At 34.9% G+C, this 26,815-nt stretch overlaps 2 protein-coding genes across 5 annotated transcripts in view; both read right to left on the minus strand.

Moving 5' to 3' along the window:
- Window positions 1–8,869, minus strand: part of LOC144973445 (protein sidekick-1-like) — a 49,441-nt gene extending 40,572 nt beyond the window's left edge. For 2 of the 4 annotated variants that reach the window (XM_078915904.1, XM_078915906.1), the window contains exons 1-7: window positions 8,432–8,618; window positions 6,675–6,824; window positions 5,833–6,093; window positions 4,773–5,069; window positions 4,146–4,260; window positions 2,484–2,704; window positions 135–282 (exon numbers count right to left, since the gene is read on the minus strand). In XM_078915904.1, coding sequence (XP_078772030.1) covers window positions 135–282; window positions 2,484–2,704; window positions 4,146–4,260; window positions 4,773–5,069; window positions 5,833–6,093; window positions 6,675–6,774 — 1,142 coding nt within the window. In that variant the 5' untranslated portion in view covers window positions 6,775–6,824; window positions 8,432–8,618. Of the gene's footprint in view, window positions 1–134; window positions 283–2,483; window positions 2,705–4,145; window positions 4,261–4,772; window positions 5,070–5,832; window positions 6,094–6,674; window positions 6,825–8,431; window positions 8,619–8,731 lie in introns of those variants that run through there. The other 2 variants (XM_078915903.1, XM_078915905.1) reach the window with 2 other exon arrangements.
- Window positions 8,870–13,360: 4,491 nt separating this feature from the next.
- On the minus strand, window positions 13,361–15,124 carry LOC144973997 (uncharacterized protein F54H12.2-like). The gene is made up of 3 exons (XM_078916886.1): window positions 14,887–15,124; window positions 14,574–14,636; window positions 13,361–14,361 (listed from the first exon to the last, which is right to left on the minus strand). The coding sequence occupies exons 1-3, from the start codon at window positions 15,122–15,124 to the stop codon at window positions 13,361–13,363; spliced, it is 1,302 nt and encodes a 433-aa protein (XP_078773012.1).
- Between the last annotated feature and the right edge of the window lie 11,691 nt (window positions 15,125–26,815).

The following is a 26,815-nucleotide window of genomic DNA, read 5'->3' on the forward strand; positions in this document are numbered from 1 at the left end:
TCTTTTCTTTCAAATCGTTATCAAACACCTTTAACTCAAAGTAAGCAATATCATTAACGAATCCATATGTCTAAACAATATACTTACAATAATAATATTTTTAAATAAATAAATGTTTGTATTAAGCAGCATACCTGTTCATGTTGTTTGTAAGCTGGTTGCCGTTAAACACCCATTGAACCTGGGGTTGGGGAGTTCCATCTGCATCACATGTCAAAGAAAACGATTCTTGAAAATCTTTGGTTACCCTGACAGGGGAAGCTGGTCTAATGGTGGGTTTTACTAGGGTAGTGGAAAAAAAGAGTCATTGTTATTAAAATTAATATGAATCAATAAGAAAGGTGAGTGAATAGATAGATAGAAAGACAGACAGACAGATAGATAGATATTATTTTAATATTTACCACAATGTTGGAGTCAGACTGACTCCCAATATTGTGGTAAATATTATGGAGTCAGACTGACTCCAACATTGTGGTAAATATTATGGAGTCAGACTGACTCCAACATTGTGGTAAATATTATGGAGTCAGACTGACTCCAACATTGTGGTAAATATTATGGAGTCAGACTGACTCCAACATTGTGGTAAATATTATGGAGTCAGACTGACTCCAACATTGTGGTAAATATTATGGAGTCAGACTGACTCCAACATTGTGGTAAATATTATGGAGTCAGACTGACTCCAACATTGTGGTAAATATTAAAATAAAATTCGCTCCATTGCTACATGTCAAGCACTATTCGTACCATATTTGTATCCAACACGATTCAATAGATAGATAGGTAGAGAGAGAGAGACAGAGAGATAAAGGTAGTAGTAATAGTAGTAGTAGTATTAGTAGTTGTAGTAGTAGTAGTAGTAGTAGTAGTAGTAGTAGTAGTAGTAGTAGTAGTAGTAGTAGTAGTAGTAGTTGTAGTAGTAGTAGTAGTAGTAGTAGTAGTAGTAGTAGTAGTAGTAGTAGTAGTAACCCTCCCAGTCTGAATGACCCTTGCTGAGAATTGTGTGATTCAGTCACAGATTTTTTTAAACACCTCAATGAGTATAGATGCTCTCTCCATCCATGTTGTTAATTGTTTCATTGGTCACGGTTCTGGGCCAGAGTTTTGAGGCTATAAAGATCATGTTGTGACTTTAGTACAGAGGGCACTGCAGTTTTTCTTAGTTCTTCAGGGATTAATTTGGCCTCATCTGAACCAAGAAATTTCTGATATGTAGAGAGATCCTGGTTCAGGGTAGTTACTATTGATGTTGGTGGTCCCCCTACATATTTGTTGCCATGAAGGAAATATTCTGTCATTGCAGTTTGGGTTGGGATGTTATCTTCTTGGTGTAAGATGTGACCAAATAACCTCCATAATAACTTTTATTATTGTAATCAGGCGTTGGACCCTGGATCTTTCATAAAGATCAGTTTTTTAAATTTTCTCTGGCCAAAAGATTCCGATTACATGACGCAATTGTTTGCGGTGGTATGAATCAAGACTTTCAAGTTCTTTTTTGGGAGGCCCCAGGTTCCACAATTATATGCCAATATCAGAATAATCAGTGTCTCGTAAATCTGTATTCGTTTATTCTCACTGATTATGTTATTTCTATTCCATAAATTTTGGAGTTGGTTGAATGCATTGGTGGCCAGCTGCTTTCGTTTTCTGATGTCTTCATTTTCTTTGATCATATTGCCTAGTTTATGTACACTTTCCCACTCATTAAAATTTCTGTTGATTTTTATATATTCTGTTTTGGATTTATTCATTTTTAGATTCCATGCTTCTAGAGCAGTTGATATTATTGGCATGTATATTTTTGCTTGATTCAAAGATTAGGTCTGCATCATCTGCATACATCAATTCACGTGTGATCTTCTTTGTAAGTGGTAAATTTGGTCTTAGTTCTTTCTTGGCCGATTCGAGGTATATCCTGAATAGAATTGGACTCAAGCTGTTGAGAGGATCCAATTGAGGTTGATATTGTTGTTAATTCTCTGACGGATTCAAATAGAAATGTAGTATTTGATTATAGGTATCTTATGAGCTTCACGTGAACTTTGTCCAAGAATGAGTAAAGGGTTGATAACAACAAGATAAAGGTAGAGAGAGAGAGAGAGAGAAAGAGAGAGAGAGAGAGAGAGAGAGCGAGAGAGAGAGAGATAGATAGAGAGAGAGAGATAGAGAGAGAAGGTGGGGGGGGGGGGGGGAATCATAGCTAAAATAAAAAGAGAAAGAATCTTCCCTATAGGATAGCAAAAATAATATGATTAATAAAAAGTAGCTAAGAATTTCCTATTCATGATATTAGAAGCTGAAAAATTATATCATGGTTGCTATAAGACAAAATAAAAACACTATGAAAACTCAGTTCGTTAAAAACAAAAAAAATGCAACCATAAAAACAAAACAAAACAAACTGGTTTGTATGAATTTTTTTGTGTGTAACATATGCATGATATGCATATGATATCATGAATATATTCTTTTACCTTGAACAGTGAGGACAAACTCAGCGCTGATAGGACTAAAAGTGCTCTGTTCCTTCAAAGAGCCTTTACACTCGTACTTGCCCCCGTCATTTTCCCCCACATTTTTTATGGTCAGGACACGACTGAATGGACTTATGACGTACTTGTTGCCATTATTGGTTATCAGAGTCTGAGACTGTCCTGTGCCTCTGTACCAGGTGATTTGAAGATTGGAAAATGGTCTGGGGAGAAAAAGATAATAAAAGCAAATGAATTTTTTTAAAAACCAAAAGAAAAGAGCAATTAAATAGCTTAATATCCACTAAACGTGCTCAAAGCCTTTTACAAAGGGGTCCCTAGCCAACACTTAACATGTAGAACAAGACATAACACCTGACTGTTAGCCGATAATACATTTTTTGTCCCCGACAGAGACAACACTGTTTACCATCAGGTACTCATTTTACACCTGAGTGCAATGAGAGGAATGTGAGTTAAGAGCCTTTTGCAAGGACTCAACTTTATTAGAAGCTGTGGACTGTAAAAAGTAATCAACAAAAATTACTTTAACACCTTCAAAATGTCAATTATGGAACGTTTTGGGCTCATAAGCCTTCTTCTTCAATGACAAAAACAATAAGAACATTAATACATCACTTAAAATTCAGATAAACATTGTCTTGATTTGATCTTGTCTGGATTTTAAGTAATGTTTTATGTTTTTACTGTTTTTGTTATTGGCTGAAGAAAGGTTATGAGCTCAAAACAATACGTGTTTGGTATTTTTTTTTTCTTCTTTGAAGCTGTTATATTCATTCTTATTCATGTATTTCCAACCATTTATTTATAAATTGTCTTTCTAAACCAAGTGACATTGAAGTGATGTTGTTCAACCTGGTAACAAAACAATTTCTAACTAAAATACATTTTCACCAAAATCCACTTAAATTCAAGTTTAAAATCCAAATCTCTGGTAAAAATTAAAATTTCACACAATTTGGTTCCAAAATTAACTATATGTACGTAGAATACAACTGTGTGTTTGTGTGTGAGGGCGGGGAGACAGATGATAAATTGTATGCATCGAAAATCGTTTGAAATAATTCTCTCTGCTTTTCCCCCTGTTTTAATCTGTATTTTATCTATTTTTGTACAGTTTGCAACACTATTAGGCCATTTAAGTACCAGTAAAACAGAACATGACAAAATAGTCGCCTAAGAAAAAAAAAAGTAAGACAAAGGGGACGAGATCAACAAAGATCACAAGTACATCCAAGAGCAACAATATAGTCTAGTCTGAAATCATCCAAAAGACCCACACCAACACTGCTTCAAGACCTTCCCAAAAAAAGGGATATGTTCAAATGGTTATAATATATAAATCTTAATAAAATCATAACAATGACAGATTAGATAATAATGGAGTTTTAATTAACACAAGGGAAAAAAACAACATTCCTCCCTCTCTCCACCAGAAACTCAAGGCAGGGCCCCTTCAAAACCAAATGGTGCAATCCGACGTCTGATAACCCAAGGCCCACTGTTGTAATAGAAATTACTCTCAAACCAACACAAAACATTGTCCATTACAACAATGTTAAATCAAGCCCATATTTGCATTCGGTTATCGGACCTGCAAATATGTGTACACACAGTCTCAATATTCAGAATACATCTACTTACCTGGCATTGACAACACATTCAAACTTGACATCTGTATTTTGACCATAGATGACAGTAGTGTCCTCCGGTTTTATAACAAACTCGGGTGGTGAGAATGTGTCTTGACTCCCAGCATCTGAATAGAAAACAAAACGAGGAAAAAACGTTACACTTTTATACTAAAGACGCTTGTCATGATAAACAGAAACCTTATTAAAATTGGGTAATTGCAAACTTTTCACAAACTTTAATGCTCTAAAAGATATTTTAAACTTAGTTAGTAAACACTGCCAAATATTGACACCATTGAGAAAGCATTAATTAAATGCTTGTCTGTTTGTGACATAAAATTTTATCAATACACAGTAAAACAACATGATGTACATTGGCCAGTAAGAGAAGGAAACAACTAGATAAAAAGGGATACTAATGGATTCTTAAACCAAATTTTCAAAAAAATTATTTAAAAAAAAAAAAAATATTAGGCATTCAACATGATCATAATCAATCTAAACAGAAAATTTTGACACAAGGTTGAATTAATACTCCCTTATCAATACTTAGAAACTAACCGTCCTTAATATTTTAAAACATATTTTGTTAAAAGAAACAAATTTTCACATTTAAGGAAAGAAAAATGACACATACTATTAACAGACAATACAAATGCAGGGCTTGTAGATGACTTTCTACCAAACAGCGACAAATGAGTAAACTGTGCTTTATACGACAAGCCATCAAAGCTTATAGGCACATCCAATATGGCCAGGTTGTTTTTCTGTGACAAGTGATAATGGACAGAGTTGGTGTCGAGTGCTGCACCACCCAGCAACCATTCCATTTGATATCTTGATATATGAGACAACTGCTCAGGCTCCAGAACGGCAAACTTTCCCTCTTCGACAGAAATTGATTTGTCAGGGCCATCTGCATACTCTCCTAATGCTGTGAAGACAAAGCCATAATAATCTTTTTTAAGATTTAAAAAATAAAAAGACAAAAAGGTTAGTCACACAATTTTATTATAAGTCGATTACTACTGAATACAGCAACCAGTTTTATATGTGTCTCATCTCATTTGTAGCAAAGAAGAGCAGTATTGAGCTTGGTCGATAAACAAATGGTTGTCAAATAATTATAAAAAAACTACGACCCCGGCGTTGTGTCTTTAGGTAAGACATGGTACACATTCAATCCAAGTGTAAATGAGTACCTGCCGATATGAAGTGATGGATGTTAATAGAATATCAGGACACAAAGGAGGCCACATAAGCAGCTTGTGCAATTTGAGGTGAGGCCTGACTGATTGTGGAGTAAAAAAAGCAGTGAAGCACCTTGATCATGACGATTCCATCAAAATAAACCAGATAAATGTGTGACGGCCTGATAAATGGTGGTAAATATCATTCTAATTGTTTTCAAGATAGGAGTGAAAAGTAAAACTCAAACCTGTATAAAATAAGGGTTTGGTGTACTTTAATACCTGTTGTAACTTTGCCCCTAAATCAAGAGATATTTTAAACATTTAAATGACAATTTACTCAGCAGGGATTTTTCTGTACATTTGCATTGAGATCAGTGATATGAACATTTTCATCATGCAGCAGTTTTATCACCAATGTTAATATTTCTATTAAACCAAAATAACATCAAAACAAAAATATATCTAAATCATAATGTAATATCATCATGACTTAAATGCTCTCACCTTTCACAGACAATTGAAATGGCAAACTGACAACAGTTCCATACTTATTCTCAATGATGCAGACATAACTTCCTGAATCCGCAACTTTTGCACTGCTGATGGTCAAAAGGAAGCTTGTAGTGTTTTGGACAACAGTATCATCTCGTTTCCACAAAAAATAAAGAGGGGACGTTCCTCTGGCCTCAATGGACAAAGTTGGTGACAGAGCCTCTTCCACCTCGTCGTTTTGACTTTCAATTTGCTTCACAATCTCTGGGGGATCTGACGATTGCACAAAACAATAAGAAGAGTAACAATCATCATTTGAAGCAGCTACTCACCGAAACAACATTAGCAATTAAATTTTAATAAATACAATGCCAAGATTACAATGGAATATCACCACCATATATATATATATATATATATATATATATATATATATATATATATATACACACATACATCCAATTTAAATCTTTAAAGCAAGGCTAACTTTCTTTCTAAGCTTATTTAATAAATTCCTCCTATTACTGATACTTATACTGTAGATATCAAGAGAGTTGTCACAGCAGAGAAGTTCATCGCTGATAATGCTCCAATGACGAAATAAGCTAAAATGTCTTTTAAGACAACCCTTGTACAATAATTTCTTGAATGTAACATTTTACCGCTATGGGCATCATCAAGTTTCATCTTTAGGCAGTATCTCTAATGTTTTAGGTAAAATGATACTGATTTTATAACATTTTTTATGAATCCACACATTCAAGTAGGATGCTGATGACAACGACAATGATGATGATGATGATTATGACTGTATAAAGGACAGCAAAGTAATGAAGAAATTACTGATTCTTTACCTTGGTACTGGTGTGAAATCCAAATACAACAAGAGAGAAGTATTATTGCTATTCCCAGTAAACAGGATGTTGTCCTGCTTAGTGTACAATGCCAAGGCATTTTAAAATTTCCTTCAAAGGTGAATAATTACATTGATCAATGTACGAAATCTGAAAAGAGAAAAATCAACAAAAAAAAACAATATAGTACGATCGTTGTTGTATTATCATCTTTATATTTTACAGCAGTCACCACCTATATACCCATTTTGCCTTGCACAATGACCTGCTACTTTCAACTTTCATGGAACAGATTTTTTACTATTAAAAACATCTTCATCTATTGACTTGCTATTTTTCACATTGCAAAGTACATTATAGAGCAATACTATTATTATAATAAAAGATACGATAATGCAAATCTGAATCAAAATTTGTGACAAAGCATCTCAAAACGGTATTCTGTCAGGGTGAAATTGATACCTTAAATATCTACATTGACTTCATTTATATATTTCATACTGCCAAAACATGGAACAAACAGTTTGGAATTTCAAACTAAAAATGCTAAAAATATTAATGAATGTAAAAATGCCCTTGATAGGGAACTTTTTGCAATTTGCTTTAAAATACAATTACATGACTGAGCATTATATATAATAAAAAATGTCAGTAACAAGAATGGATTTCTTTCTTTCTTTCTTCTTCTTCTTTTCTTTTTTTTTTTTTAATTTTCTTCTATGCTTTTATTCCTTTATCTCAAAGAATATCTGCAATGTGTAATTTACAATATATTGTTACTTATATTTTAAAGGCATCAAAGCAACACTTGGTCCATTTTAAAGCCCTATTGCTGATTTGATACGGTATGACAAATGTGGGTAGAATGCATATTATGTCCACCGTAGGTCAATCTATTTAAAAATTAAGTGTTCGAATGTAGTCTCAATGGGTGTAGCCTTTAAACTCTTTGTTATTATTATTATGATGATGAGGATGGTGATGATGATGGTGATATTATGACATTTGGATTTTTAAAAAATAGATTCATAGGAAATTATGCCTTCACTGAAATGGATCAGTTCTGTTTCTTCAACGTCTAAAAGCACACACCCAGATATTTTCAAACTCTTTATCATTTTGACTTTGACCTTATAGGCTACATATAGTTTTCAGTTTCCTTTATAATTCATATAGAATTTCATTCAGGCATTAAATACCGTGGGTCACACATACGCATCTCAATGTTTATAAAAAATTATAATAAAATCAATGTTTTAAATGTCACTTACAACTGCTTCACAAAATTTTTAAAATGTTAAAAAAAAAACAGCATCAAAACAAAATTGCACAAATAAAGTAAACAACATATAAAGACACGCTCATCACTCATACTAGCACAACACGATAGATATACAATACAACGACAATAACCACAAACCTCTCACCGTTTATAAACTGGTAAGGTAAGAGTAAGAATAGGAAGATAAATTTTGCTTTCAACTTTAACTTGATTCTATAAAATATTAAAAAAACTTGGGAAATTCATTATACTTATACGTAATTGAAAAACAATTTTTTTTAAAATTCGTACCTGTGAAAATCTTCCTTGTAATTATTATATACCTGATGCATTTATAATCATAATGCACCGGGTACCACTGCCCACTACTCTAGACTACTGGCTACTGGCACTGGACACTAGAGATATCTAGTCTAGTCTAGATAGACGATGGTAGAGAGCAAGAAAAAATATTTACAATAACGATAATAATAACCTTTTCATTTGTCAACCTAGATCCCCGTCTCCCATACAAAATTCATTGAATGTCATTATAGTTAGTGTATAAAATGATCTCAGAAGACAAAGTCAGCGGCGATATAAAATAATCATTCTTTTCTTTATGTCAATGACTGTCAACCAGAGTCGGAAGTTTACAAAGACGCCATATTCACTTGGGAAGTGGAGAGGAAAAAAACTACAACTAACGAGAGGGAACAATATTTGTTTCTAAACACTCAAATAGCACCCGTATCTCGTGAAATCTGTACCGTTTATATTGTGGGCATATACTTACTGCTTGGTTATTGGAAACATAAAAATATCCAAAATACATAAACGTGCTGTCACTCCATTTCAAAACAGATTTTGTGACACTAATACTACACACAACACACACACCCTTGGGAAACGAAAGAGACACAGACACAAAAGCGAACACACACACATTCCTTTCTATTATGTTTCAAGCTCACACAAGGTGACAGTGTGTGTGATGGTGAGACCAACGACGTTGGTGACAAGCGCACACACCGGTGTTCACCTGTGAAAATCTTCGTGGCCACTCGGTAAGGTTCGTCAAATGTCGCCGAAGAATTACCTTAATCATGTGACAAGAATTTTGAAAACGATTGGCCAATTGGTAGTGAATAGGAGACAACGGAGGGCCCCTAACCCACATTCTTCATTGATGACACATCGGGAAACTACCTGGCTTGACGTCACAGTCGTGGGTCTTTCAAATCAGTCACTTCTCTGTTCAATCAAATACTTACATGCACCATACGTTTTCTCATCCTATTATTATTATTATTTCTCAATGGTCGTGCAATCAACTGAACATAAGAACTCGTCGAACTGAACTATTAATGAGTAATAAAAATAAAAATGAACAAGCGCTTAGAGAGAAGTTTTTAAAAGTTGACCGGACGGCCCCAGGTTCGAGACCCGCTCTGAGCAGCACATAATTGAGTTCTTGGAAAAGGCTCTTTACTCATATTTTTGTTCACCGTACTCAGGTGTACATTGAATACCTGGGCGTTAACAGCGTTGTCTCTATCGGAAAAAAATGTAATATCTCCTAAAAGATGTCATGTCTTGTCCTACATGTTAAGTGTTGGTTAGGGCCACTGTAAACCCCTTTGAGCACGTTAGTGGATATTGCTCTATATAACTTGAGTTTTATCTTGAGCTTTTATAGGTATAGCGCAATATTCACTAAATATGCTCAAAGCGCTTTACAGGGGTCCCTGACCAACAGCAACACGTAACATGACGCTTGTTAGGCGATAATACATTTTTTTTCTGACAGAGAAAACGCTGTTAACGGCCAGGTACTCATTTTACACCTGAGTCCGGTGAGAGAATGTGAGTAGAGAGCCTTTTCCAAGGACTCAACTATGCGCGGAGCGAGGCTCGAACCCAGTACCTTCCGATCCGAAAGCGAGTGTCGTACCACAAGACCACATAAGTAGTATATAGTGAGCTGAATGACTAGAACAAGATTTAAAAGATGGATGTGGATGATTGGTGTGATCGTTTTTTTACCTGCTAATCGATATTTTTAGATCTATTATGTATTGATTTTAGTTTGATTATGTATTTATAAGGACTCATTGTTATTATTTGTTATTGAATGTTTATTCAATTCCCATTTTGAGTTCGATTATATATCGAATGGTCAAATGCTTTATAATAAGTCCGTTTCGTACACCTGAGTCTAATGACTCATAGTTATTGATTAAATATACAATTATCTTATTGGCTATTAGATTGTATTTGACCTAGTTTTCTGATACTAATGCTTATTGAAATCATTTGATTGGTTCTTTCAAACCTACAAGTTCAAATATCTAGTATCCGATTGGTTGTCATCATCTCTTATACCAATGTTTAGTTCTCATTCCGTTTGATTGATACTTTGGACGTTTTTTTTTCTTCTTCTTATTTGTTAACTGTTAATACGCATTGTTTGTTTTGATCAGTAAGATGAGCGCGTGTGTTTATTGAGTGTTCGATTTGCCATCGATTATGTATCGAATCGTTAATTGCGTAATAATAGGCCTATACAGCTGATTGAATGGCTAAAAGGATCCTATCCCGGTGTTATTAGGTTCCGACTGGTTCACCCGCGCCGCAGCGCCGCAGCGCAAATTGAGGTCACGCAGTACAGTCCAAGGACTATAACGCTGATTCGCGTTGTTCTTTTAAATTGGTTTCTTGCTCCTGAGTCTAATGATTTATTAATTTAATCAATTAAAAGTCCATTGACTCCCTCAAATGTCAAAGGGCAAATAGCTCAGGCGTCAGCCGCACAGCAGCGCGGCAAAAAAATAGGTCAAGGTCATTCAGAGCAGCCGGTAGTCTAAATCATTTTGATTGGTTCTTTCAAATTCTCCGATCTTGATTGGATACCATATTGTCATAGTTTCGTCCGTTTGATTGGTTCTTTGAAATATATTTTTGTCGGGACAGTGTCATCGTAAAATGAGTGGTCTTGTGAAAGCATTAATTCTCAATGTAGAACCAGATGAAATGTTCCATTGTGTTAAAACCGTGATAGATCAATGTTTTCATCTTTGTCATCAATCACTCTTTCAACAACCAGTATTGGATAACCCATTGGGTTTTGCTCGGTGATTGATACATTGTTTCAGCAGCATATCAACTGGTATAGGGTAGTGATTCTAATTGCTTACGCTAGAAGAGTAGCTTTACGTCATCCAGACAGGGAAAATTTTTCTCAGATCGTTAGTCTTCATCTTGAGAAAAAACTTAATCATTGGCTCGAATCACACGGTGGTTGGTTAGCGATGCCTCGTCAGATTATACCAGAAAGGTATTGGATAATGCGTCTCATGTGTGTTTTACTTCGTGTACTTTTGTCTTGACTGATACTGAAATGGAACTTTTTGTGAAAGATTTGCTTCTCGATCAACAGATAGATGATCGTTATCAGAAAGCAATTGCAGGATATGATAAGTATATTCACGAACATTTATCGACCTGTCCGTTGATAGAAACCAGAGAACAATTGTATATCGTCGCAGACGAATTATTCTCTCAGATCAGCTGGGGTAGAATCATTGTTTTTTTTATGTTACATTAAGCGTGTACTCCGTATTCACCCGGATAGAGAAAACTTTGCTTTATTTGTGGGTTCATATGTGGACAAAAAACTCAGCAGCTGGATTAAGACAAACGGTGGGTGGCCCTCTATGATACAGGAGATTTCGCCCGTCAATCGTTGGACGAATCGAGTACTTTTCCCCATGATGTTTTACTTTGTGATTTGGTGTGTAATCGAACAACTCAATTATCTTTAATGATCATATTGATGATTCGAATCATTTTTTATGTTTTGAATAAAAGAAGCGATATCTTTTCATCTTGTATTTTTTACTCTTTTATAATTATATTACCCAACAATTTGTTACAGTTTTGAAGGATTCTTTTTTGATGCTAATTTTTCTTTGAAATTTAATGTGAACATTTCGAAACTGAAACAAAAGTAGTTCCCCATATAATAAAATTAAAATCTTCTTTTACAAAAAAAAACCATAACAGACACAGAAAAATAAAAAAGACATAAAACCATATGTTGGTGAATAAAATTCATTTTGTTTTATTTTTTTCACAACATCGAAAGCAATGTACTTTCACACACCAGTTACACCTTATACAATAATGATCTAAGGTCATTCACACATTCACATATAAGCTTTTAAATCATCATTATAATTTTCTATAAATATTAATAAAAAACAAAAGCAAAAACAACAAAACTTGACCAAATAAGATTACGATCTAAATAGAAATGTAATAATAATAATAATAATAATAATAATAATAATAATAATAATAATAATAATATATAATAATAATAATAATAATAATAATAATAATAATAATAATAATAATAATAATGATAGAATTATAAAAATATGATAAAACAAAAGATCATAGAAACAAACGAAAGAAAAAAAAACAAATAAAAAAAAAAAAACAATATAAACAACACTTTCATACACCATACACATCTTATAAAATGATCATTCACACACTCAATCATTAAACATTTTTTTTTATAAATGATTAATGGATAGCAATGTTACATATATATCATAAACATCATTTTCATCATCGTCATAATCATCAACAACAAAATATTTGTAATTAAACAATTTAAAGCAAGTCTTAATTTCATAAGCGATCAATCAATCAAAAGCAAACGGTTAATGCTTATCAATTGTATTATAATCATCATAATCATCATCATTATCATCATCATCATCATCATCATCATCATCATCATTTTCTTCATTTTAAAAATCATATATTAAGGTATAAAGTAAATAGAATTATGTCTTGTTTCGTGTACACGAAATAAATTTTATCATAAGGAATCTTATTTATTTTTATTTTATTTTAAACAACAAACATTCCAATTAAGATTACCCAACCAAGGTGCCTCGGGATAAATGAGTAACAGCTCTTGCCACTTTTAAATCGTTCATACGAAAATGATAGGGATTAAAAATAGATAAAAGTTTTGACAAACTTTCACCTTTACTTTTCTTCAACACGAAATATATAACGTACAAACCACATGTGGAACTGGTTATACCCTGAATAATACGCGGGTTGTGTTTACAGCTTCGACTATTGTTTTCCACAAATCTTTGAATTGTCGGATACGCAGAAGGCGGGAACCCAAAACTATCCATATATTCTGCCTTTCCCATCCCGTTAAAATACACAGATACCCAATGTTTTCCGGGACCGGAACTCGACTCTGTGTTAATAATGTACGCAGCGGGTTGATGAGAATTCGGGTTGTTCGGAAGTCTATCTTTAGGATAAACACCTCGAAAAATTCGTCTCGCCCTAACGTGTCCGTTTAACATCGTTTCGATTTCTACGTTGTTCATGATGAAAAGTCAGTGATCACCTGACGAGTGCGATCAATTTCTATTACACTATCTAATTCGCTGTAACAGAACACAATGATCGGATCAGCTAGTGGGGTCGAGAATTTAAGTTCTAGTCTAAGCGACTCGCTTTTTACCAGTTCACACTGGTTCCCGTCTAATAGCGATGGTGACAGATCAAAACCAAAAAGACTACAACCCTGAGAGTAAGCATTATAATCTATTCCATTTCTGGCATCGTTGTTAACCAGTCCAGCTGCTAGCATAAGACTGTGATAAGCTCTGACATATTGTTTACTACTGAAATTCGGAGTTAGTGCTTTGGACGGTATCTGTTTTCCGTTCAAGTACAGGGCTAGATAGGACAGATCAAAGTGCTGGAAATTAAAAGGATTCTTTTTGTAATTTCCATTAAAGCTAGTGCTTTCGATTAGACCCAGTACGATCTTAGTCGGGGTTTGCGATAAAAACAAATTATCTTGCACTGCACTTAAATTTCCTTTTGGAATAGAAAAGGTTTTATGGACAACGCGTTTCATGGGGTATTTACAATTGCCGATGTGAAGTGCTTTCTCGTGTGACAGGGCCACGGCTGGGTTTAATTTAATCTTCCTAACATACAACGAGGCGTGTGTAATTACACTCTTAAACCTCTCAGCATCGGTCATGAGATGGAAAGCATCTTTAGACGGGATAAGCCTCAACTTTACATCAACTCCATTAATTAGATACCGTTCTTGATGCATGAAATCTAAATGTAGTTTTCCCATCATATCCACTTCTTTACTCTCTTTCACCAGCTCTTTCCATGCATCGAAGCCAGCATTTGTACTATCCGTTATTTCTAGTTTACCCGGGGTGTCCTCGTGAAAAAATTCCATTGTCAGGTGACTCCTTTTCGCACCTTGATCATAATTCAACATTGTTTCTACAAAACTCCTAAAAGGATAAACGTTCTCACTTGACGTCACCAGAACATCGTTCAAAGTCATATCCACTTGTGAAAACAAGGCATGAAACCAGGTGTTAACAGGGGCAACATTGCTATCGGCGTCTAAATTAGTTCCATCCGCCTTTATTACTTTAACGCGTACGTGCATAAATGTGTTATGCAAATCCAAGTAGTCTGACGTCCCCCCCCCCTGATCGAAAAATCGATCGGACCTCCACTCGACAAAGTAGAGATCGGATGGTATTCCACAAACAAACCATCCTGAACAGCAGTCTGGGTGACGGGTAATGAGAACAGATCGAGTCCGCTGTGTACACTCTCTGCGGAATAGGGATGTAACAAAGCCATGATAATCAACCAAAAATGTCTTGAGCTACGTTCTTCCTACGTCTCTTCCTGGTCTTTTGTCGTGTCTGAGTAGGTCGTCGTCGTTTTATACGCCGAGTCACACGTCCGGGTGGCGGCGGCGGCGGCGGCGATGAAGTTGAAGTCAAACCACCCACGGCTCTGTTGAGTAATCTTTTCCCACTCTCCCCGCGCGTCGTTTTAAAGCTGTTTTAACATTCTGACCGGAAATGACGTCAGATGCTATTTGGGCACCGGTTTTTGCACCTTCTTTTAATAATGTTTTAGCACCCGATTTCAAGATGGGAAACAGAGATCTTGCAATACCACCAAAGATACTCCCAAGCCCTCGACCTCTTTGATGTCTTCCACCAACAAACACGGGTAGACCACGTCCTGCTTGAGTACAGTAATAATCATCGTAACCTTTTTGATTGGATTTGAACACGATCCCTTTTGTCATGACGACTGTTTACGAATCGAATCTCTTCTTTCGAAAATGAAGTATCACGATAGACTTCCCTGAAGCAAATGTCAAAGGTTCGCCTTTGTCGTTGGTTAAAAGGATTTCAACCGTGTCAAAATTAAATAGTCTGAGAGGAACATAGTTAGGTTTCTCAAAAATATGATGAACTATGTCTTTGCTTCTATTTCCGCTCGGTACGCATCTCAAAAGAGGTACGACGCTATCCCCAACTATTCTAGGTTGAACGAGGTTGCAATATACGTATACTGCTTCGAATCCGACGTTTAGATGTAATGGCCTTTCACTCGACACAGACGTTGGACCGTATAAATAATGATTTGGAATATTCAAGAGATTGCTCAATGTCGAACTCAAGTGCAAAAAAGTTCCTTCCTTATATAGCCTTATCATTACTCTGCGAGTTGCACGGTCGTAATAAAATTTGATGAAACCCTCGTGCTTCTTTTTTATTTTCCTTCTTATATGAGTCATCATCGTTTTAACCAGTTCATCCGGTGACTCGTATAAACCCGATGGGATGAGTACGGTATCTTGTTCGCTGTCGTTAGTAACTCTAAACTCGAAAAATGCTTCATTCTCAAGGATGTTGTTATACGTGTTACTGAATAATATTTCTGATAAACCGACTTCGTATTCTGTCGATAAATCTAACACTCTGGGTAGTTTTGTAAAATAATGCCCTGGAGAATTATTCGGAAAATAGCTCATGCTGCTATTAGAAGGTAAGACTAAATAAGACATGATTAAACTCGTTTATTCAGTGTTGGATTTGGAAGAACGTAACCGAGACAACTACTTAGAAGCGCTACCCATAGTCTGTCTGTTTCTCCGTCACGCGTCAAGTTATATAATGATACAGACACAACAATCGACACAATCATCATCTGACACAAGAACACAATCTCCCCTCTAGGGACTCGTTTCCCAAACATAGACCAATAAGATGAATTTCTGTTGGAATTATTACTTTCACTTTCGGATCCTTCCATTTGAAAATTAAAAAACAAAACAAAACAAAAAACAAAAAAACAAAACAAAAAAACAAAAAAAACAGGAAAAAAAAACAAGACCAAAAAAAAAAATAAAAAAACAAAAAACAACAAGGATGATAATTAATTGTAAACACAAAGATAAGACTTTGGTATCCAAGAGTTAAATGATGAATCGTAACCGACCCACTTCACCAAAAGTTCTTGTCCGCTTTTACGCTTATCCAAGACGGTCTCAATTCTGTAGATTTCTTTTGCACCAACTTTTTGCAGTTCTTGTTTATAGAAGCTTCCGCGCACGCATTCGTTCTGATCGTCTGTAATTTGGTAGGTTCTAGGTGTTGTTGAAATGGATTTTGTCACTGTAAATAACTCTTCGGTCCAAGAGGGTAGGTAGCCCTTTTTAAACAGTCGCCTACTTTTACTTATTCTCACACGATCGCCGATCAAAAGTTTTGCACTAGTTTTCTCTTTAGGTCGATCATCCAAATACAATGTGTTCCATACGTCCCCTTGATTTTTCTCTGTTACGTCAACAGGGCGTAACTTGATACTCCTATGATAAGAATGATTATAACTTTTCACTACTTTGGGTAATACGTCTTTGAATCGAGGAGAGTTCTGACGAGTAAACACACGCCACAGTTTTTCTTTGAGAGTCCTATTGAATCGTTCAACTACCGCAGCTTTAATATCCTCGTTCTCAGTAGTAAAGAAATCATTCCCATTCCGCTTCAGAAATTGCTGAAAGCTTTTATTGACAAATTCGGAGCCTTTGTCGGTTTGGAGCCGGATTGTTCTTCGACCAGACTCTAAAATAGTCCTGAAAGCATCTTTTAACGTTTCTCCCGTTTTGTCTTTTATAGGAACAGCCCACGCAAACTTGCTGAAGACATCGATACACGTCAAAATGTATCTGTACCCGTCATTGTACGATTTCAATTGTTGAACATCAATGAGATCAGCCTGCCATTGATGGTCTATTCCACCTACAATAATCCGTCGACGCGGAAATTTGTAACGAACGGGTTTATGAAGGGTGTATGCGTCTTGATGAGAAAGCTAAGAGCTGACGACAGTTTTTTAAAGTTTCGTAGCAGTCTTTAACGGTTTAATACCGCCATAAGATCCCGGTTGATTAGGATTGTAATAGCGAGCGCGTAGTGTTTTATCTCCTTTCATTTGAATGAGACCCAGGCAGATGTTCTCTCCGGTTTAAACCGTTTCTAAATTCCTCGACGGACGTTGTCTAATATACGCCCACCTGTCAGCATGACCGATGAGATCACGTGGGACGTTGGATTCCTGCAGAGCACGAGCAAAATATTCCCATCCTTCAGGGTTGACAGACTTTCTTTTGTGGAGTGCGTCATTGACTAGATCAAGAACGTTTGAATTTGGGATGATATTACCTCGATATTAATCTCCCCTCTCGGGTTCCATTCAAGCTCTGTGTGTCTTTTGAGATAATCCAATAATCTCTCCGCTTTCTTTCTCAACGAAATAGGTAAGCTCTCAATAATATCTTTTGTTAAAGTGTCGTGTTCTGTTGGGTCATGTGTTCTTATTGATTGAGGATTGGTCTTAGTTACCATCTGATGTGATCGTTCATCTTTCCGCTTTAAGAATTTCCACAGCACTTGTTGATACAACTCTGCTTTTTCGATTGAGTTCATATCTTTTCGCGTTAGAATATCTTTCATCTGCTGATCAAGATCCCAAAGCTTTTCTGTGGACGGTTCGGTTATCGGTGATTCTCTTCGGGTGTGGATTGAGTCCAAGAGACGTTGGTCCACCAATACCATTTTCTTGGCATGCTCCATCTCATAAACCACCCGCTAGTATTCCACCTAAAGTAGCCAAGACAGGTTGAAGAAGGGCACCTAATAGACCACCTTTTTGTAAAAGCTTCTTTTGTCGAGATGGTGAAGATCCTTTTTTTGATAAAAGTCTTAAACTTCTCTTGTGTCTGATCAAACGCTTCTTTTGTACTGGACTGAGCGGAAGATTACCGCGTAATATATTCAGTGCACATTCGCATAACGTATTGATTAGATCCGGTGACGCTCCATTTAAAACTGCTTTTGCTACTCTGGGTTTAGCCTCTCCAAGAAGTTTCAACATTGAAACGTTATGTTTTACACGCGCAGACATTACTTTTGGATATAAACAACTTGTTTTTCAGGAGAAAAAACGTCTGTTCTTACACGAAGATGGTCAGGTGTATCCTGTCGAAGATCGATCACCAAATAACCGTGAGGTACGTCTGTTGCGTCCTTAAATGCATCTAGTAAAAAATTTGTCTTTCCGGGATACAGTTGTTTTGCCAGCTGAACGATCTGCGAACGGTCACGTGGATTTTTAAAAATTACGAGATAATGAGCATTCAAGCTGATAGTGCGATGTTCTTTATTTTTTGAGAAAAGATTTTGTACAAGATAAAACACTGAAATGTTATTGTGATTTTTTTGTAAATAGTTTAGTTACGCTGTCATCAGTTTCGGCCATTAAGTCATCGAGTATCACAAGACGGTGTTGGGTTCCATCCCAAAAGGAAGATTTTGGTATCCCTTCTATAAAAGTTATCCCTTGTAACGCTTCAAAAGTTCTCTGTCACTCTCCATAACACCATATAATTTCTTCAGGTTGCAGGCTCATCATCTGATTTAAATGCTCAATAAATTTTGTGACCCATACAGTTTTACCACTCCCAGAAGGACCGGCGATGAGACATGTAAAAGGATGTTTGAAACGCGGGTCCATGGTTGTTACACCAGAAGAGGCTCTGTACTGATTCCGTCTGAACAAACCTTTCTCTTTATATAAAAGTAGGATAGACTAGCTCTCTGTTGTGTGTATGTGTATACGTCCGAGTCTAGTACACGAAAACCCTTATTTTCTCCCACACCACTCTTTTGCGTTTGCAAAACCTTGAGGTACTTTTCTTTTGTGAGTTCATTCAATCGCTTTGATAAACCCTTACAGCTCGTTTTAGACTTCCCTTCTCCGAAACAAATATAGGTCTTCGAACAAAGAGCCACACCCCCGTCTCCTTCAAATTCTAGCTTGAAGAGACCCGGTGTCCGTCTGTCATATTTTTGCTGTATGCGACAACAAGGATATGGTGAAAAGTTGCTTTGTTTTTCAACTAGCTCTCGAATGTGTTCAGGACAAGCAATACTCGGAAACCACGTATGATACTGTTTGTAAAATTCATCAATCAAGTTCGGTTTTAAGAGGCTTTGAATATTACAGTCGGAAAATGCAACGTATAAGCTATCGGTATCCATTTCAAAAAGTTGATAATCTGCCCTTGGAATAAATCTGTCTATGAAATTGTATTGAAACTGTAGCATTCTAAGTTTTGCGTACGAGTACACAAATGATCCAATTTGAATGGGGAGCGTCCAAAGAACGGTACGTTTTGCGGATTCTATTTCATGTAAAGTCGATGTCAACGGAGTCATTTTTCTGAAATAAGGGCTATTAATGGTTTTTGATACAACATTTTCATCTTCGGCGTATAAAACTGTCGTGTGTTAATCAAGCGCCTCGAGAGTCTTACCATAAGCCGAGTTACCCATTAATTTCATGGTTTCGGCTAAGATGCTATTTTCAGGATTACGATCGCCTTCACGTCTAGCGTCTGAAACCTTTGCACAAAATTTGAAAAGCATGCACTTGGCATATATTCAATCACTTCTTGAATATCATCTACAATAAGACCGTGATTGAGATACCATTTGAGCAATGGTGTGGTCAGCAATATACTTTCGGCATGGTAACTACTAATCAGAGTTCGTCGAGGTTGTCTTAATAGGTTATTTTTCACGGCGTATTGACACATGGTTTCACCTATATCTTCTCTTGCAACGAGGGTATTTTTAAAGATGGGTGGCATGTCTGCGTAATAAGAATAAAGGTCTTTTGGGACCCTGATAGTACACTGAACAAAACCGAAAATTTTGTCTCTATCAACCGCGGACAGTATCGATTCTTTTGTGATGCGGGTCCCTTTCTTAAAACAGTTATTATTAAGCGGGCGTAATTTCCGTAAAAAGGCAGATATTCTAGGGTCTTTTTTCATTTTCTTCCATTCGCATTCATAGATTTCTATCAGAGTAATTCCCAAAATATCTCTAATATACGCATTCTTCTGCGCTGTTTTTTGTTTTCTTTGTTCAAATGTTTCATTACATATCATGGTCTTTTCCTGAATACAGGAATGAGAATGATAGAAGCAACCTTGAAATTCGTAAGCAATTTGATTCGTCTCATCATACCCATCGACCTTGACCTGTTTTTCATGACCTAGATTTTTTTCCCTTCCGTTGAATTTATGACGAATAGGCACCCTTTGTATATGACTCATCCATTCGAGCCATTCGAACGCTGCCTGTCCAAACTTGTCTGTTTTCTCAGATTTAAACTCATTACTTTTACGTCGTCGGACAAATAAACCACTAGGCATATCTTGCTGAAGGCAGTATAAGTACAAGGAATTAGCGTCATAACCTTTTAAAGATTGCACGGGTTTATCTCCCCTGATCAATGTACTACCTTTTTCTACGAAACGTGTGAAAATAATCGACGGTCCACCAACGATGTTGGACTTTAAAAGCTGATGAAGATGTTTATGCTTTTCGTTGAATAATGAAAATATTACATTTCTAGGAATGGTCTTAAACAGGTATCTTAACGTAACCCCTGGGATCGATATCGCTTGTTTGAAAATGTCTAAACCTAGCTCTTGATAGAATTGCGTCATGCGTTCAATAGCCGTTAACATTGGTCCTACGTCACGAATATTGTAGAAAACTAAAAAGTCTTTCATTGTACTCATTCCCTGTTCCTCCCATACTTTCTCACAGTAAGCGTAGTCTTCTTGAGAGATGGTGCAATTTTTTAACGAGCTGAAAAATGCTGATATAGGTGGGAGTGACGTTTCCTTTAATTTTTCTAGACTGTCAAAGTACTCATAAGGAAAAAAAGATTTCTGTTCGGTTACATTATAGGCTTGAAGAAAATTTGAGTAACTGAATCCGGGGCCAGATAATTACAAACGTCTAAAAATTTTAGCTTATCGTTCGAAATGCAAAGAAAACTGTTGTTTTTCTTTACTACTTTGAAATCTTCTGTTTTCATTAGTTTCTTCACAAGGTAAGTTTTAAGAACGTTTAAATCATACATTTTAGAATTGAAACCTATTACAACCATTTGATGTAGATATTTATCTAAAACAGCTTTCAATTTCTGATTATCACCTATTTGCTCGTATGTGTTTTTGAATGTTGTTTCACTGAGAATAGTGAAAGCGTGAATGCTAATTTCTTCTAAGTAGTCTACCATACGATTTACTAACTTTTGAGGATCACCTTCGGATATGTAACATACGGGTTGTTCATAACCTGGAACATTTGAAGCGATTGCTATAGACATGGGTAAGTGTCTGGCGTGATACACTGTTCGGTTTGCTTGAGCTTTCGGTTCGGGTAAGTTATCTTTATTAAAATAAGACTCGATATCGAATGTACACCTAAAAGGATACACGTAATCGGGATCAATAGAAATTCCAGCATCTGCTAATTTCTCTAAATCTGTTGGAAGAAGTTGAAAAATTCCACCCGGGTACCTAGATTTAGTTGCATCCCCTTTACAGTCTTTCTCATGTCGTAACAAATTCGAATGTTTTGTCCAGAGTTTACTACAGTGAGAACAACCAAATATCTTAATAGCCCTTTCGAGGTCCCTAATCTAATATAACAAAAATGATTATTGACAAGTAAAACGTACATCGTATTAGAAAAAGAGTTTGCACTTCTCCTAAAGACTACATATCGGTTGGGAACATGATCCGTATCATACTTGTAAACAATGACATTTATTTCAAATAACTTCTCAATTTTGTCTAGTTCTCCTATACTTATACCCGGATATGTTGTTGGAAATGTTGATGTATACAAGCTAAACAAGGAGAGAGTGTAGTCGTCTAAGTCATTTACCCGTTTTCCTCGAGCCAAAGATAAGCATCTGAAGAAGCATAAATTATCGCTGAAAAAATCATTGGTCCTGTTATAATTGTACTGTAGAGTATATATGTATTTGTTATTTTTAACAGAATCGGGAATGTTAACATTACAACAACCAATAGGAAACTCTTTCATCTTATTGATATAAAACGCGGTCGATAAAATAGCCTGAACCCTGAAACGACTATCTGGTCTATGCTGACGGGCAAATTCCAAATGATCATTATTACTAAAATTTTCAATAAATTCCTCAAAATCTTTCCAATTACTTATAAGTCTGGGAATTTCTAATGCTCTGTTATTATTAATAGACGCGTGGAAAAAACGATATTCCGAATTTTCTTGATTTTGCAAAAGAAAAGAAAGACTAAAATTGATTTTGAATCTAACGCTTTGCCTGTTGAAAATTTCCTTTAGTTGTTGAAGGATATAGGGAGAGCCCCATGCTATTGTGTACACGGACTGAAAGATCCCTTCTAAAAAATGTGTCTTAATAGATTCACGATGTTCTTCTAATAACCGCAATACAGTTTCATTTTCTTCGGTTTGTTCTACATAACTCGTAGACAATAAACTTGACGAATTTTGTTTCTGTTTTTGTATTTTATTTCCTTTTTGTTCTTGTTTTTGTTGTTGACGTTTTTGTTGCTGTTGTTCACGTCGTTGTTGACGATTTTGTTTTTGTTTATCTCTACGCTGTTGTTTCTTAAAAATTCTTTGCTGTTTTTTAAGCTCTTGTTTTCTTAACTTCTGTTCGTTCTCTTGTATTTTATTTTGTTCTTTAAACTGCTTTTCTTTCAATTTTTCTTCTGGTGAACTGCACTTTACGTTTTTTTTGATGGTTTTGTAAACTATCTTTCCTAGAGAAGTTCTTTTGACATTTCGAACAAGTATGTACTATAGAATTGTCATGTTTCTGTTTATGACGAATTAAATTATGTAATAATTTAAAACTAATGCCACACATTTCACAGATGTACATTCTTGGTAACTTAACTATAAATATACAATTCTACTATAATCAAATAACAATTTTTCTGTTTTTGTTTTTTAAAAAAGAACGGGAGGAAAATGCTAAAAAAAAAAATAAATAAAAAATAAAAAAAAAAGAATAAAAAATAAAAATTTTTAAAGTTAAATGAAAGACATATCTAACAACTAATAAATAAAAAAAAATAACTATAGAAAAAATATTATCTCACTGTTAATCACTAGACGATCTGTTTCAGAGTCTTGAAAAATTCTTCATTCAGATTTTGACTTGTCCTTGTTTTTTACACGCTGTCAATATACCACTGTTGGGGAGGCTCCGGTTTCGTTTGTATAGAGCAGTAAAGTTAGGTGCCCCAAACGTAAACAATAACAAGTTGCTAGTGATTTCCGTTAGGGACCGGAATAAGTTACGCACAATATAGGTCTCCCAATTTTGTAGTTTGAGTTGTAGGCAATACACTTTCAGTATTGAAAATATGTTTACATAAAATCTAACAGTTGCAGAAATAATAATATAAGGCTAAATTATTATGAAAATCAGGCTCCGAATAATTCTCGTTTTGTTCACACCAGCGCAATAATTTGCTCTGGTCTAAAAATAGTTAGACTGTAACTTTTGATAAATTTTAGAAAATTTTACCTTTTGTTCCATAAAATATCCATATCTAGACATTATTTGATGCATGATCGAGTATTTATGAATATGTGTTTCTTTTGCCACCTAACAGCCAAATTTTAAAGGTTATTTTTTTCTATTATTTACATTGGAACGTGAGCTGTCAAGACAGGAACATGTGGTTTGCCACGTGCTTCTCGACCTTTGTTTACGTTTGGGGCACCTAACTTTACTGCTCTATAGTCGATGGGTTTCTTCCGGTTCTGAAAATAACATATGGTTTAGTTTAAAACTAGAACTGTTTATCTTACAAGTAAAGACATATAGTACAATTTGTAAAAGTAAATAAATAAATAAACAAATAAATACATACATACATACATTTACAAAAAAAAAAGAATGAATGAATGAATGAATGAATGAATGAATGAATGAATGAATGAATGAATGAATGAATGAATGAATGAATGAATTAAACAAAAAGAAAAATCAAAGATAGTTTAAGATAGATCCAAAAAAAATTATAAATAAAATATCAAAATACATCAATTTTTGATTTTGGTCATCATGTATATATACAAGTAATTATTACAGAGAAATAAGAGAAGATTGCTACTTACTATTGATGGGTCAGCTCACTCCTTTTATCATTTGGGGATTTATTGATCTTCTGTATCCGAGATTTCAATTGTATCGCTGACCGATAGGATTTCAATGACTTCGGTAGCTTTTGATGATGGTTGTTGAGTGTCCTCAAATTCTGAAACAAGATACGACTTATTTTAGTCGAAATATGTAGCGTTATGAAGAGACATATAGGGTAATTAGATAAATTTGGATACAAACATTTAAACATTTCAATAATAATATTAAAATCAATCCTATTATAACTCAAATGTATTAAGAGAGTTCTATATATAACTATTGAACTAAATATTGAATATTTATCACAATTACCTAAAAATACACACAAAAAAAACAAAAAAAAAAAAACAACAACAACAAGAAAACAAGCATACTACTATAATAAAAAAAAAATTAAAAAATAAATAAATAAATAAATAAAAGACAAAAAGAAGTTGTTTTTTGTTTGTTTGTTTGTTTGTTTTTTTTTGTTTTTGTTTTTTGGGTTTTTTTTTTTTTTTTGTTTTTTTTTATTTTAAAAAGAGGTAAAAATACTAAAATAATAATTAAACTAAAATATTTTATATATAAAAGACACAAATGTAATCTTTAAAGGCGATGTCTTTTCATTTGAATAATAATGCTATTTATCATTTAACTCACGATTTTCTCCGTCGATCGATGAGGGTTCAGGGTCGTTGTTTAAGCACACTAGACGAACGGCTTCCTCTGTGCCTACAACATCTTCGAGCAGTAATGCCTGTAACACTGGTTTAAGTTTAGTCGTAACAGTTTCTTTTGTATTGTCAAATGCTTCTTCGAAAAATCGCACAATCTTATCTTCAGGGGGTAGCATCAAACAATCATGCGCCATTTGATTGGGTGCGAAAATGCGACATCCTTCGCAGTTTGAAATATCAATAGCGTATATATGCTTCATTAAGTGGTTTTTAGAAAATTGAATGAAATTTTCCATATTGAAGTTCTTCTAAAGGAGAAGAAAAACAAAAAACAAACACATATCACAGATTGTTAAAAAAGTAAAACTTTTTGAAAGTGTTACACATCCTAAAATAAAACAGTCAGACTACCGTTGATGACGATAATAATGGTAATGACGAGGACTATTTCTTCATGTTTTCTTGTTTTCTTTTTTTTTTAGTTGCCGATTCATCGCTGTCTTTTTTTATTCTTCCTTGGTCAATATGTCGTATATTTTCTTTGATAATTTTAACAAAGTTTTCAATTCTTTCTATGTTCAAAGCTATAAACTTATCGGACGATAGAAGTATTCCTCAGAACAATAATGCCTAACTTTAATAACAAATGTTGATGACGATAACGATGATGATGATAATAACAATTTACATGTTCTTGTTTCTTTTCTTATGTTTCAGTTTCTTTGTCGATGGTTCGTCGCTGTCCTCTTCATTTTCGTCTTGGTTTGCTAATATATCGTTCACTTTTCTCGACAATTTTAGTAATGCTTTCCACTCGTCTCTATTTAAGGCAATGCCTTTTTTCGATGGTAGAAGTTTTCCGTCGTCGTTACTCCCGTAATAACGTATGTGTATCTTCGGGATACCGTTAAACTCACCTACACTTATGTGAATATTTCTATTTCCTATCGGTACAGGCTCCATCGTGACGAAAATTGAAATAGAAAATAAATCTAAGTTAATTAAAACTCAAACACACAAAAAATAGAAGAAATCACTTCGAACTTGTATTTCTTTAACGGAAAAGGCAAGCTCGCTGCAGTGGAATGGAAAAAACGAACAGCAGAGCTGAATTTATAGGGTAAAAGAATGCTGACTTTACAAGACTGGGCAAAAAAATGCTGACGTTGTAGGCGTGGCAAAAAAAAAACGCTGACTCCATAAGCGCGGGAATAGTTATATCAAACGATGGGAAAATACCCAGAGCAAGGTTAAGACTTTATGACCCGTCATCTCAAAACGGTATTAGATCGGAATGAACAAGATTAAGAAAATTGAGTTTAACGTCAAAAGAGTCAATATTAGGAAAGTTTATTATTTTGAAATTTAACTTACAAAACTCTATTTCCTCAACAAAAGCATTTATTTTAACTCAAATTTGATACAACAGGTTCAAAATTCAATTATACACAAAAGGTTAATCCAAGCTTAACACCGTTTTGAAGTGATTGGTTACGTTTGGTTTTTAAAGTGTTTTTATTTTTTTACGCGGAATATGAAATGTAAACATATGTTTGAACTTTTCAACGACAGAACGGTGCCATCGTAATGAATTACGGCGCCATCGTAATGAATTTTACAGCTGTAAAGGGCGTGAGAAAAGTAAAACGATAGCACAGATGTTTATTATAAAGTGCTTAAGAAGCTTCTGACCTAGAATATCAGGTTTAAGTGCTGTTTTCTCACGAATATAAAAT

Source organism: Berghia stephanieae, chromosome 5 (genome assembly GCF_034508935.2).
Source record: "Berghia stephanieae isolate SIO BIC M18660-M18661 chromosome 5, UCSD_Bste_1.3, whole genome shotgun sequence".
NCBI classification, from domain to species: domain Eukaryota; kingdom Metazoa; phylum Mollusca; class Gastropoda; order Nudibranchia; family Aeolidiidae; genus Berghia; species Berghia stephanieae.

What these genes read in the sequence shown, in the direction of transcription:
- LOC144973997 (XM_078916886.1), bottom strand. Translation starts at nt 15,124, where the DNA reads ATGACAAAAGGGATCGTGTTCAAATCCAATCAAAAAGGTTACGATGAT. An exon ending in AGCATCTGACGTCATTTCCG is followed by an intron (nt 14,637 to 14,886) that starts GTCAGAATGTTA and finishes CCTATTCCGCAG; the next exon opens with AGAGTGTACACAGCGGACTC. An exon ending in CCAGACTGCTGTTCAGGATG is followed by an intron (nt 14,362 to 14,573) that starts GTTTGTTTGTGG and finishes TGTTTTCACAAG; the next exon opens with TGGATATGACTTTGAACGAT.